This window comes from Charadrius vociferus, unplaced genomic scaffold (assembly GCF_000708025.1).
Source record: "Charadrius vociferus isolate BGI_N301 unplaced genomic scaffold, ASM70802v2 scaffold306, whole genome shotgun sequence".
Taxonomy (NCBI): Eukaryota; Metazoa; Chordata; class Aves; order Charadriiformes; family Charadriidae; genus Charadrius; species Charadrius vociferus.
Window position 1 is genome coordinate 4,379,400 of NW_009648963.1, and position 13,999 is coordinate 4,393,398.

Consider the following 13,999-nt stretch of genomic DNA (forward strand, 5'->3'; position numbering starts at 1 on the left):
CGCAAAAGTACAGACTGAGCTGCATTTCTGGCACTTCTCTTGCTGGCAGAACTGTGCTGGGGACAGACTAAGAAAGGGCTTCCTCGTGGCATTTTGGCTTTTTTCCTGGTTTTCAGCAGAAGCAGGAAGCGCACAGGCAAGTAGAAACAGATAAAAGTTGGAAAATGTTCATTTAACTTTTGAACAAACTTCCATCGGGGAATGGAGGAAGGAGTGAAGTTTTGAATTCACGTCACCACTACAGAGTCCACCTTCAGCATGTCCCATGACCAATCTCCAAACCGTGAACTTTGAGAAAACCAGTTGGCTGCACACTTGCCCATCTTCACGCTAATCCCTGGTAATCTTCACTGAGGGCCATGATCCCACATCAACAGCGTTACAATATGCTATAACTGTTGGATTATTTCACACGCGCCGATTTCTCCGCCAACGTGTACATGTTAGCGTTGACAGTACAAGGTATATTCTGTGCTCTCTCTTGAACTTAGCAGGTTTTGACAGATTTATGGAAGGACAGATGGCCATTACGGGCTGAAGGCTGACAAGAGGCAGTTCAGAGCATTGTTAACACACTTGCACAAACTCTCAGCAGTGCAGCGCTGTGCAGAATGTAATTCAGACTATAGCTTTTTTATTGCTGCCTATTTTCTTTTGTCAAAAGAGCCTGCTGTGCACAGCAACAAATGGCTGCCATTACCCAGAATGTAATGGGTGTCAGACAAATCACGTAACACAAACAATCAAGAGTATGTAGGTCATATTTCAACAGAGCACAACCTTAGCAATATTTATGATTACTGCATTGAAATGTGCTCTATAATAAACAAGTACCTCTACATCACTCACACTTATGTACTTCTGCACAGCAAATCTGTTAGAAGTGGTACATACTCTACAATCATCCCCCTTAAACAGTCTTTTTTCTTTTTAAAGTAAAAGGCAAGTATTTTTTCATGACATGCTATAAAACCATTTTCTTTGTAGGGACTTCTCTTTAACTGAATGGCTTTGGTAAATGGTACATTTGCACTTTGCCTTGCTCTGTCTATATACTACGAACTCACTCTGTGAGTGAGTGAACACACTGTGATCTTGTGCTTGAAAACAGTGTACATCAATTTGCCAGCACTGCTGCCGAAGCAGCACTGTCGTCCTCATGTCTGTGCAACAAAAGGTGTTTGCACGTGTGCCGACTCTGCCACCTCGGCCGCGCAACTTGTTTCAAGAAAGTCTCTGGGGAACTACTTTTGATACTTTCCAAAACTTTACGAAAAAAAAACTCTTAGTAACTCTTGGCTCAGCTAGGTTGATAAGCAGAAATCAGGGGAGTGCCTTTGCATAAAACATGACATCTTGACTTTTTAGGACTGATTTGCAATGCTGTTTTACATAGACACCGATCTTTCTAAAACTGTACTGTAACTGTTAGCATTTAAATGTTTGATGACGTGTGTTGTGCTTTGAGGCGGCTGAGAATTAGTGTCTTTTAGGGAATGCAGCCCCAGAACCTTTCTACATGTGCACAGGGCTTTTGAGAGGCATTGAAAATTAATACTTTTATACCTTTTAAGTTTGAAAAGGGATTGTCAAGGGAAACATTATTTAAGGCCACTTAAAACACTGAACACAAGGTAATAGCTTAATTCAGCAAAAGAATCAGAAGAGCTTTTGTGTGGCACAAGATTGCAGAAGCCAGGAAAATATAATAAAATTAAATAGTCATCATATAATAAAAAACTACGTACTGTTGAGTATTCAGTTTAATCCTGTTGTCAGTGCTGGAGAGAATAAACACAGATGCCTGAAAATATCAAATAATTTACTATATTTTACTCTCTCTGGACAACTCTCTGCATCTCACGTCTCATTTTATCAGAAATCATTCTGAGGTCAAACAAGTTCTTACGTGATTTTAAGTATTTGTTCTGACAACTAAGAGGTAACACAGATCTAGAGGTGGGCAAATAGCAAGGTATAAGTATCCTCAAGGATGCTCATCAACTCCGAATCACTATTGAAGCTGATTGTGTTCATACAGCCTTTTCTGTCATCTTTTTGGAGAAATCAAATTTTGCACCCAAGAAAGACCAGTGAGGAGTTTTACGCTCAGTTAAACTACAGGGATCTGTGTGCAAATGAGAGACATTTCACCAAGTCACCTGTTGCGGATAAGAGGGTGGAAATAGCCTTCCAGTTACTGATTGAGCCTAAGTGTGTAAGTGTGTAAACTCACTTCACGCACTTACGTGATGGCTTTGAGTATTCAGGAATGAGGGTTTAAAAAGAGACTGAGACAAACAGAGCACGCTGAATTTCAAACATTTAGGAGCCATGTCATCTGACTTTGGGCATTTACAAGTTCAGCAGAAAGTCCAAGACAATCATTGAGGAGCCCTTGATCACCCAGAGAAACACAGCCACCTCCAGAGGGTGAGTCATCCTCCTAGTCCCTGCGCCTGCAGGTGCCCCCTCAACCTGACTGGTGACAAAGAGGAAAGAGCTCTTCCAGTGACAAAGAAACATCCCATATTCCTGGAAGACATTAGAGAGGTTCAAGCCACGGCCTCTTAGCAAGGTGTTGGCAATGCAGCTAGCTGTGGAAACAAAGGGAGAAGGACCTCTTGCGAGCTTCTTACTCAGAATGAGACTCTCCTTACACAAAAATTTCTACGACTCCCTCCATACCATGATGTTCTGGTCCACTTTTCTTAGAACAGCACTAGAAATCAGCTGTAGGAGTTGGGCTTTTACAAAGCAATGGACTTATTTTATTCTTCTATCATAGGCCACTTATTTAAAGTGCATTCAAAGAATTCTTATGTGTGGCTTGTAAACACTCTGAAAAATATTTGCTCTTTGTAATTTGACAAATCAATGTTCTGACAGTTTTAGGGAGGACAAAGTTACATTCACAACTACTAACAAATCCATTGTAAAGCAAGATACAGCATTGGCAAGAGAATGGTTTCAGTTTGACTTTAGATACATGAATCCAAAACGTGCATGTGACGAAGATTGATGGCTCAAGTGGGAAATGCTTTTATTTATTTATTTTTCTACTCTATAGTTAATTCATCAGTGAGGGAACCAATGTTGTTTTCAGCAGAGAGATCAAGGGAGCTGCTATTTATATTAAAACAGTTTGTGCTTCGATAGTGCGAGCAGCAGTGCTAATGGTCTTTTCAATTCGGCAGTGAGATCAAGGCAACTCCTATTTAAATTATAATAAATAGTGCTTGTACAGTGCAAGCTGCCCTATATAAGGACAATGAGCAATGCGGTTATCTGGATATAATTTGGAGTTGCCAGGGTCTCACTAAAGAACTCCAAGGTATTATTAATCACTACTGCCACTATTTTTCTCCCCCTTTTTTTTTTGGTTGTTTTTTTTTTTTTTTTTACTGAAGTGGGTCCCAATTCTGCCATGATTTACTCACATACATTGTAAGTTCTTCAGCACTTGATGTTGTTTCCGTTATGACTTGCCTGCTTCCAGCACAAGCAGACTAGACTCATGATACAAGGCACTACTGCAATACAAATTAAAGACATGCACAACCACTCATCTTTTTATAGATTCATATACATATATGAATATAAAAATAAAATCTATATGTATGTGAAGGCAGAGATTAATACAGCTACCAAGTCATGAAATACAATCTCCTGAAACCTCCTCACCAGGCATTGTGAAGACCAGAGCAAGTACAACATGAAGTCCAAGACCCACCATCATGTACACTGCTCAGAAACATTGCCCCAACTCCCTGGCCACACACACTCCACCAACTCTTATTCTTCCTAATTATCATCAGTTTATTTTCTAGCTAGACTTTATTTACTGCCAGAGGGGAAAAAAAAACAACAACACGTTTTCATAGTACAATGTTCCTGTTCACATATTCATCCAGTCCTGCTGTTTAGCAGCTTCTGATGCATCTTTTAATGTGCTAGTTCTGGTTATACTGTTAAGAAAACTACAGAGCTGTTTTGTTTCCTCTTCTGTGCACAGCTGATGGAGCAGAATGAATTTGGTAATACCAATACCATTTCTGTTGCCATTATGGAGGCAATACAAGAGGACTATGCAGGGGTCAGACCGACTCCCACTTTCTGTCTCGTCAGCTGATGGGAAGAGCAGGCTGCTGACTTTCTGGCTGGGAGAAAACACTGCTCCCTTCACTGATTTCAACGGCTGCTTGTACCACTCCGCTGTAGTCACCTCATCTGCCCCGTTCAGCTGGCAGCACTAAGCACTGACTTACCAGAGTGCTTACAAATGGGCACCCTCGTGCAGATTTGCTCTCCAGTAATGATAAAAGAGGCTTCTCCATGCTTCAGGCCTACTGGCACTGAACGGGATTATCCTGCTGCATACAGTGAATTTTGCCCTGTTTGTGTTGGCTTTGCAAAAAGGCGGCGCCTTGGAAGGATGCTTCCTTTTCTCATGAGAGGGATGTTAAGACTGCAGGTTTTCAGGACATGGCAGAGGAAAGTATGCATGTTTTAATGCTGAATTAATGAAGAAGTTTCTGAAAAAGCGAAATGATGGTTGTAGGGAGGTGAAAGCCCAGAGTATGTACACAAATCTGGTGCTTGGGCCTGCTCTTGTGTAAGGCTGCCACTGAATTCAGGGGCACCAAGCTGACTTATGGTACCTGAAAACCTATTTTGCAATGTCCCCCAAAACACTAGAGATCACATAATTTAGAATCCACTGTTATCCTGAGAGAAACATGTGCCAAGTACACCTCTCATTTTTCAATATTACATGACTGAGAAAGAAAACAGTCTTGGCAACAGCTCAGGTGGAGCTCAACATGTACTCTTGTGCTCCATTCTGGACACTTCAGGAAAACAGAAGCAAAACAGAGTTCGGAGGAAAGCAATAAAACAGATCTGAGTCTGAAGGAATTGACTTCACCAGAAAGAAGGGCAGCCGAATTAAATGAGTACAACGGGTGATGCATGAACTAAACCTGCACATGATAAAAACATCTACAAATCTTCAAAAGGTACAACCACCAGGGATCTGAAAGGAGGAGAAGGATAAACGGAGGTTGTGTGAAGCGTGCTAACGGAAGAAATAAAGAGAAAGCAAGAATATAAAATGAATACCAATTTAAAAAATTACCTCTAAGCTATGGAATAGTTTTTCAGTGGTAGAGGAGAAAGCTGTTATTTGTGACATATTAATCTAGAATTGACAAAGCACTGAAACATGCAGTCACGTACAGCCCTAGACCGGCCTGGAGACAGACTGGATGACATAACTTTTCCATCTGTAACATCTATTACACTGTGCTGTGGGGTTTGTCTTTGAAAGATGTTGCTCAGCTGTACACAAATCTATGGGGAAATGGGGAAGTATAACAGATAAATGGTTTCATTCATATTTTCCCAGAAATTATGCTCTCTTGTGTAGGTTTGGAGCCATATTTTCAAACATGTTCCTTCACAGGTAACTGGATAAAAAGTCAATGCTAATCTGCACTGAAGTTAATCTACTGGAGACCTCTCTGAGATCTCGGTGTACATGTGGTATATTAAAATGAAGAAACACACACACAAGCCATGCGTAAAGGAAGAGCCAGCACTCCCCATTTCTCACCTGCAGTTCCAGAGAGTTCCACACTTAAGGTTTGTTCAATAGTCTTGTTCTCAAATGGGGAACCCTTGGGATCACTGGAAGACAGGGCACATTTATAAAAACAAGCTGAAATGGAGTTGCTGTAGCCAAAATCTATTGAACCCCCCTCCCTTTTATAAATGTTTGCACTTTTTAGTACTTACTTTGGTGACTCAGGCGTCAATGGAAGTGATAAACTTGTTGGTTTGGCTAAAGGGAAAAAGAAAACAATTATGGAATATTTAAATACTCCATAACGTATAGTAAAAAGGTTTCTTTATATTTTGGTGCTGGAATCCCATGCCAATCAGGGCTGAACTCTGATAGTTCAATTCAGTGTATCTTACAATAGATAAATAAGGAGACTCATCCTGATTCCTTATTACTGGTACCAAAAGGGCACCTAAATTTCAACAATCATTTACATCAATTACTGTACCTCTGAAATGCAGTATGCAACCCAAATGCCAAGAACCTTTTAGAAGAAGAGTGGTACATGTTAAAAATCAATGAAGAACTCTACAGGATACAGTGTGAAAATGTTATTTCTCTTAGAGTTAATTTAGACTACAGTTCACGTTTTATTTGGAAACAGAAGCAGCAGAATAACTACGAAGTAACAGAACGTTATGAATATTCAGTTAATTTTACTTCTACAATATACAATTTTATATATAGCACTGAGAATAGGTCATTTCTATGAGGCCAGAGTCCAACCTGTTATAGTCCAAATTTCTGCAAATTATCCTGCAAACTACGACAAGCCATGGACATAGTCACAGATGGTTAAAAATGGGGCTGAAGCTCTCAGCACTACAGTCCCAACACACATGCAAAAACCAAAGCTCTATCTATAAAAATACAAGTCTTTGTCACTTTTATTCATGCAAACTTGTATTTCCCAAAGCAATCCAAGAGCTAGGATATTGGAATACAACTAAGTTTCTTTTAATTGACAGTACAATGTTTAAAATTTAAAAATAATATTACTTGCAAATTTTACTTTTCAGAAGTTAGATTGATGTTGAAACACAGAGAGCATTGTACCAAGAACAACAGCAGGGGATCTCTTCTGCAAATTAATTACTTAAGACAAAATGTTCCCCTTGAACACTCCTGCACTGCAGATCTTTTGTCCAGAGTGTCACTACTGCGTATTTCGTATTCATTCCAGGCTTGGCGCTCCCATCAACATTAAAGGATTTTGTATGCAAATTGATTACTTTTATAAGCTCTAGAGCATTCCCGAAGTAATATTCCATTTTTTTAAAAATTAACTCAATTCTCAAGAGCTGCATATTGTTCCTCCTCCTACCCATATGAAAGTTAGAAAAGGGAGCTCAGGTGTTCACCTCGGGCTCACCTTCCTCAGAAGTCACTGCCAGAGTGAGAAGATGCACCTTAACGAGTTATTTGTCTGATCCAGCACTGCCGCTGATTTGTGCATAAAAACAGGTGTGGTAAGACTGAATGTAACCTGATACGTCTTTGTGTGTAATCTATGTACATCTAGGGATACCAATGTTTGCCGGTGGCTACCTAGAGGTAAAACTGGCCTTAAAAAGCCCAGACCTTACAGTAAGGCTCTGGAATTAAGTTTTATACAAAGGCTTCCTCTTTTTCTTTTAGAGGATAAAAATCTGCATACTCTTAGCCAATTTAGGCTTTCTACGGAAGCTGAATGTGTAAGAGGTATTTAAGCCTCTAAAAAGTCTCATTCTAGCTCTCATTAGTCCCGCATCAGAATAGATATATAAAATTCTGAAGCACTGAGGCACAGTGCAAACCTGCCAGAGATGGGCACAGAAACAAGGCGTTATCTCACACTCGTACGTATTCATTTTAGGCAGATATCACTGAGCTCTCCCACTGAGAAATTCCCATATCAAAACACCCATCAGTTTTCTTATTGCTAGGCAAGGGCTTGACCAAACACTATTCCTGCAAAGGATTTGTCCTCACATACAGCTATTGATAGTGTAAATATTTAGCCAAGACACTATTGTTTTCCATGGTGCCTGTTTATTAGAGTTTCAAGGTCTACTGTGGCGTGTATTTTTCTTATTAAAAAGGATTCACATGAAGTTGCTTGTCCCTGTAAATTGAAAACATTCAGGTTCAAAAGAACTAAGTTTCCTCATGGGCAAATTTCAATGCAAAACCACAGATGATCTTTGGCATGAATGGGTTTGTGGACATTCCCGTGGGTTTGCAATATGTTTGCAACAGTAACCCTAAAGGAAAATACCATTTGACTTATCCTTTGTGAGCTTTCCCTAACTTTGAGAGAAAATATCAGACCCTGATTATTTCTTAAAACAGAAGGAGCCAATTTTCTTGTACTTTTGATTAAATGTATGAACAAATGACTGCAGGTCTGCAAATATCAGTTAAATTTGCAGGGTTGATTCTGCATGAATTGACTGTCCAAGCTGCAAGCATTATATTCTTGTATTTGTATTATATGCAAATCCATTGATATTGAAGTCATATATTGGTGTATGAGGCAAATTTGCTGAAAAAACAACATTTCAGAAGCCTGTAAAATAAACTGCAGGAATTAAGGAAGAGAGTAATTTCTCTCTGCCTGCCATTCCACCTGCAATTGGTGTTTTTATATATATATATACACACACACACAATATAACCAAAGTCACAGTTATCTGTTAAACACTGGTAAGTTAGCTATATGTCCCTTTGGACTGTCCTAACCTCCTCTTCTGCACTGTTTTCACAACACTGTGCCCTGCTTCTTTGCACTGAATCTACACAATTGCCTCAGCTGGGGAAAAAAATGCAGCTCTGATATGAAGATTTTATAATCTGTATTTATGTGTGCGTGTGCATAATTCTATGTATAACATACACGTGCATATAGCGTGTTATACATGATAAACCTTATCATGTATCATCTTAACACCCAATGGCGTTAATAAAGCCTGCTGTAACTTCTGGCAGGTCTATGTTTCTGTACCACTGCGGTGAGAGACCCAGGTTTTACACGTACAGTTCAGTCTGGATTTTGCTGTGAAACAGACTGCTGAAGCCATCCAGAAGGAGTGGCAGTTGGCATCCAAGAAGCTCTAGGGGCAGTTGGATTTCTTTCTTACAAGAAACATTGTTCAGAGAATTTGAGACCATAATGAGAAAAACTATACATAGGATGTCAGAATGTACAGCTGCGAGAAGGGTATTTAGTGTCGGGAAAGGGAAGATTATTTTTATTAAGTTTGCTTATACCTCCTAGTAAAGAGTGAAAAATTAGATTTGATGGGGGCTGAAAACGCAGGGAGGAGGGAGGAGAAAAGAGGAAAACATATAGTTTACAATCGTTGCTTTAAAAAAAAACCAGAACAACATATGTAGGGTCATATCCTGATCTCTGTTGCAGCCAGATAACTTTCATTGACTTTAGTGGAGTCATCCAGGATTTACACTGATGTGATTGAGATAGGCACCTGGACTGCTAGACGCCAGGCCAATATATATACGTAGATGTATTTTAAAGTAACAGCAACTTTAAAAAAAGCTCCCTTTGGGCTTGTAAGCTTTTACAGCTTTCCTTTATCTTGGGAAAACAGGCTGGGGAAGAGGGGGAAAGAAAGCAAGAGAGTGAGCTTTAAGTTCTTGCATTGTCGTTATAGAAGCTACTTGTAATATAGGCCAGGTCTTTATGCAGGGGGAGATACTAGAAGTCAACACAAGTGTTTAGTTTTGGCCATAAAGAATCTAAAAAGAGAGAGAAAGATCAGGATGGCAGCTAAACTTTCAACTATTTACAAAATAAAATTACAAACCAGCATTCCAGCTTTAACAGGAATGACACATTTATTGCTTTCTCTGTAGCAGTGAGAGCACTATTTATTGTCTCTTAAGGACTACGTGGCAGGTTAACAATGCCTTCAGTTTTACGCTAGCAAAAAAGAAAGCTCACTAATGAACCGGTCTGCCCAGCTTGTTTAGGGGTATAATGATTTCTTAGTAGTACAGTACTCTGTGTGAATAAGTATCTCCAGCTAGCTTGGTATATTAACATATGGTATTTGTTAAACTTTTTTCCCTGAGATTCTTTTTCTGAAGCTGAGGGCAATAGAAACAGGATTAAAATTGTTTAAAAGCTAAATCTAGCTAACTAATTCTAACTTCATTACAGTGTTTTAAAATTCTCCCTACACAGAAGAGATGCCGGATTTACGATACTAATCCAAAGAACAGAAGAGGTATCGAGGGTATTCACAACTGCGGTATTTCAGCTTCCCTGCTTTACTACTGGTACCAAAGCTGTGTTCTGTGGTCCCACACCTACCTTGCAGATGATTTGTCTGAGACTGCAGATGGGGCTTCCTTTTGGAGGTGCATTTCTCTTTGCTGCTATTCCTGTTCTCTGCTGGTTTGGTCTGAGGAGGGTCATCATTTGTAGTCAGATATTTGAGAAGTTCAGAGCAGGGACGTCTTTGAGGCTTTTGCTGTTGACAAATGCTCTTCGCTTTATTGCTCCATGAATTCTCAGTCTTAAAAACAGGACATAATAAAGTAAAATAAAATAAAAAAAGCTAAAATTAGTGAGCTGAACCTTATCAGAATGGATATAGGTTTTCTGAAGAGATGAGATTTTCAATGAAGTGTTCAGTCTAAGTGTACTAGATCTATGAGCTGTGAATAATTGTTTGCAGAACAAGGAAAGAAAATTACATTTAAAATTCCTAAATGACATTTATGCAGCTTTTTATTTCATTTCTCCTACATTTCAATGTTCCTACTCAGCAACATGTAACTAACAAGACCCTACAGCGCCTTTACTGTGAACAAAAAAATAAGCTGGTTTAAACCTTAATTTGCTGCTGATTGCTTGAGCCCAGTATTCACAACTCTCTTAAGTACCCCTAAATGCTCTGTTTTCAGTTACAGTGAACGGCAAGACAAACATTGTTTAATACTGCCTGCTAACAGAATTATGTCAGAGCCCCCATTCTATCCAATTAATGGCTGATACATATCTTTTGCCAAGAATCCAGTGTCATTTTTCTTAGCTCAGACAGCTGGTAAAATGGCAGTCCCGCATCCTGGAGTCACTCATAAACAACACCAGCCCATCAGCAAATTTTATCGTACCCCCTACTACTCCGTATATCAATAAAGTAACAGACGGTGGGACTACAACTGAACTCTGCCAAGAGAAAAAGCATAAATGAAATATTCAGAGCATAAAGGAGCTCAGGTGGTTTTCTGGAACCCAGTCTATAATCTGTTCACTTTTTTTTTTTTTTTTAAAGCAGTTGCAAGATAGTAGGCAGATTAATACAATACATATGGATCTACTGCTTGCTCGGTTGCTGAAAGCATAAAAGACCTTGTTACACTTTTTCTGTAGGTTTGGTGGTTTTTTTTTTTCTTATTACAAAGATTAAGTTTGTACCTTAACAACCACAGGGCTTGTTCTGATCCTGTGATTTGTGTTTGCATGGTTTTGTGTGCTGAGACCGCTGCATTCATTGTAATTTAGCTGAGTGTTGGCTGGAGCCAGCAAGAGCTTCTTAAGCTACAAACACATCAGGGAAAGGGAGGTGGAAGGAAAAGAATAAGGTTATGCATCCTTATGGATTAAAACGACTTATCTACATTTTTGCATAGTTACTTAAAGGTAGCTATATCAATTTCAGCAAGCAAAGTACAATAAAACAGAAAGAAGGTCTTGATATTCCCCAGACCAAACAGATTTCATTTTCTTCTGGCCCGGCAGCCTACTTCTGCTCCCTTTACTGCAGTATACTGTGGGGCAAGCAGAAATGACAGGGGTCTTGGATTTCTGAATCCATGGCAAAATGAAATTCTCGGCAATCTGTTTGACAGAAGAGGCCTCTGATCTAAACAGAGGCATTAACTTTAACAGACTAATGGATACAGCGTCAAGATGCAGGTATCTGGTTCTGCTTCTGCAGAAGCCAGTGACAAGGGGCTCAAATTGGTTTTACTGAGCAAAATGCATATAAGGTTTCACCCGCATCTTCACCCAAGGTTCAGTTTTGCCCTGATTAGCACTAAGCTGGTGCTTACTGGTCAAATCAATGTTAAAGGCACAAAATTAGCCCCACATCCTGCTAGACTCAATGGACATTTCTTTTCAGATCACTAAAAGTGACGTCTAAACATATATACAAGAACAGCCCCAAGAAATTAAATATGAATTAAAACCCCTTACCCTGACTTATTTGAACATAGTGATAAGCAAACATGTCAGCCATTAGCACTAGAATCTCAAAAACAATCTCTTCAACCCACTTTTTAATAGATTGCCTTTTTAGTCATCCTATGGCTGTTTGGTGGGGTTTTTTTTCCCCACTTAATTTTCAGTTCTTTACTTGATTTTCCTTTCCAGTCTAAATGAAAAGTCCAGACCTTACTGTGACTACATCATACCCATGCAGCGGGTAGCCAGAGGCACATCCAATTCCTGTTAAACAGTAGGAAGGGTTCTTACTAGAGACGGCTCTTCTGCCTCCTGAGTTGGAGGGGTGCCGTCGGGCATTGGGGAAGGGCTAGCGGCATTTTCGTTGGTCACATCTCCATCTGTCAGTGCATCAAATGAAGGCAATCCATCCTCATCCACAGGGATGCTGTCCAGTGTTTCAGTGAGAACGGCTAGCAAGTTTGCCTCGCTCTCTTCATCTATCTTCTGTGGGAGGGGACAAAACAAAAAGCAGAACCAGGTGAGAAGAGAAAAGGAACAAACCCATGCCTCTGTATGTGAAAAAGCAGTCAAAACACAGTTAAACCAGCCCTTGAAAAGGTACCCTGCAACCGCGTCTTGGAAGATGTGATTAAGTGCCATAAAATTATCCATTTCTGCGCTCAAGAGAAACCTCTTTGCACTCACACTGTATTGCTCTAGTTTACTTTTCTTCCACAATTTTTTTTTTTTTTTTATCCGGTGTTAACAACGAGAAGTAATCACCCAGGGATTGTATTACAGGATGTGCCTAAGCTGCTGACACCTAATGACGGTGTCAGCCCAGGCTGTCTCTTCCTTTCTCTTTTCAACGTCGAACATCAGCTAATTGACCTGACAAAATTCCAAGAATCAGAGAGTAAGACAGCTAATCAGAAGACCAAAATGAATCACCGGTGAAATGTGGAAAACCCTGTTCACATATGCGGCCTGGTATAAGGGAGAAAGGTTTTCCCTTCCATACTTCTGGAAATCCTTGCACCAAAACCAAGCAAAAACCTTCTCATTCCTGAGCATTTTGGCATAAGACTAGCCATCAGGACTCATATTGTGGATGGCAGGCTCTTGGAGTTTCTTTTAAAGAGACATATTAGGCAGGTTGCCTTTGAAGTTGTCCTTTTGAGTTATGTCGTTTGAGTGCTCAATGTGACTATTGTATGCATTTATCTAATTCCAACTGCAATTATAAAAAGTAGATTAATTTCTAATCAGATGTGGCGGTAATGTTAATTTATATTAGATATCTTATTTCAGCAACAAGACTTCTTTTTGTCAAATTGAGTAAATTTAAATGCCTTCCAATTTTTTAATGAAATATAGTCCCTACTGTATATTAAGGTACAGATTTTTGGAGTACTGAGAGTTCTCAAGAATAGAATTGTGTAAAAATCATTATACTTATTTTTCAGAAATATTGGAAATTGATCTTGACAGATCAATTATCTAGGATTCCTAGGCTGATCCTAGTGCTATTAAAAGAAATGAAAAGCCCTTCACTGATTCCAAGGATATCAAATTGGGAGTTTTTCCACCACCTTCAGAGTGGTTCATCACGCTCCAGGTTCACACTGTGAAGAGATTTCAGCTGAGTTCAAATCTCATCATTTAAAAGTGAACTAGCAAGGAATAAGGCAGCAAGACAAATAAAAGCTCTCCCATCGAAAAAAAAACAGTTAAAAAAGTCAACAACAAAACATTTGCAGTAACACATCAGAAAAATAAAAAAAAAAAAAAAGCAAGTGAATCTGGGTATGCCCTCAGCATGACTTTTTTCAGTAATACTGTGTCTGACTCCGAACAGAGATGCTCATAAACCACACAGATAATTGCTCCTGCCAGGCTTCTCTGCCAAATCACACCTCACGGCTTCTTACAGAAAAGCTCTGTCTTCGAGCTAGAAAGCTACGGCAGAGCACAGACTGTTCTGGTGCTTACAGCATCATCCCCAAGAAACAAATAAACACTCAGGCAAAGCGAATGCTAAGGAGAAGCATTTACTTAAGAGGCCAAAAGAGGCTTGGCCACTGAGAAAAAGAGTCTAAGTCCCAGTATCTGGTGATTTCCACCATACCAAGCAGACACATGCACAGTGCCATGATAATTCAGTGTGCAGAGGACGGAAATAAGCAGAGGGAAGCCAT

The 13,999-nt window shown here is 39.6% G+C and overlaps 1 protein-coding gene across 1 annotated transcript in view; it reads right to left on the reverse strand.

Moving 5' to 3' along the window:
* The window catches only part of PPARGC1A (peroxisome proliferator-activated receptor gamma, coactivator 1 alpha), a 64,418-nt gene that overhangs the window by 17,318 nt on the left and 33,101 nt on the right, over positions 1-13,999 (reverse strand). The window contains exons 3-7 of the mRNA XM_009887645.1: positions 12,111-12,305; positions 11,049-11,171; positions 9,939-10,143; positions 5,797-5,842; positions 5,615-5,688 (exon numbers count right to left, since the gene is read on the reverse strand). Coding sequence (XP_009885947.1) covers positions 5,615-5,688; positions 5,797-5,842; positions 9,939-10,143; positions 11,049-11,171; positions 12,111-12,305 — 643 coding nt within the window. The remainder of the gene's footprint in view (positions 1-5,614; positions 5,689-5,796; positions 5,843-9,938; positions 10,144-11,048; positions 11,172-12,110; positions 12,306-13,999) is intronic.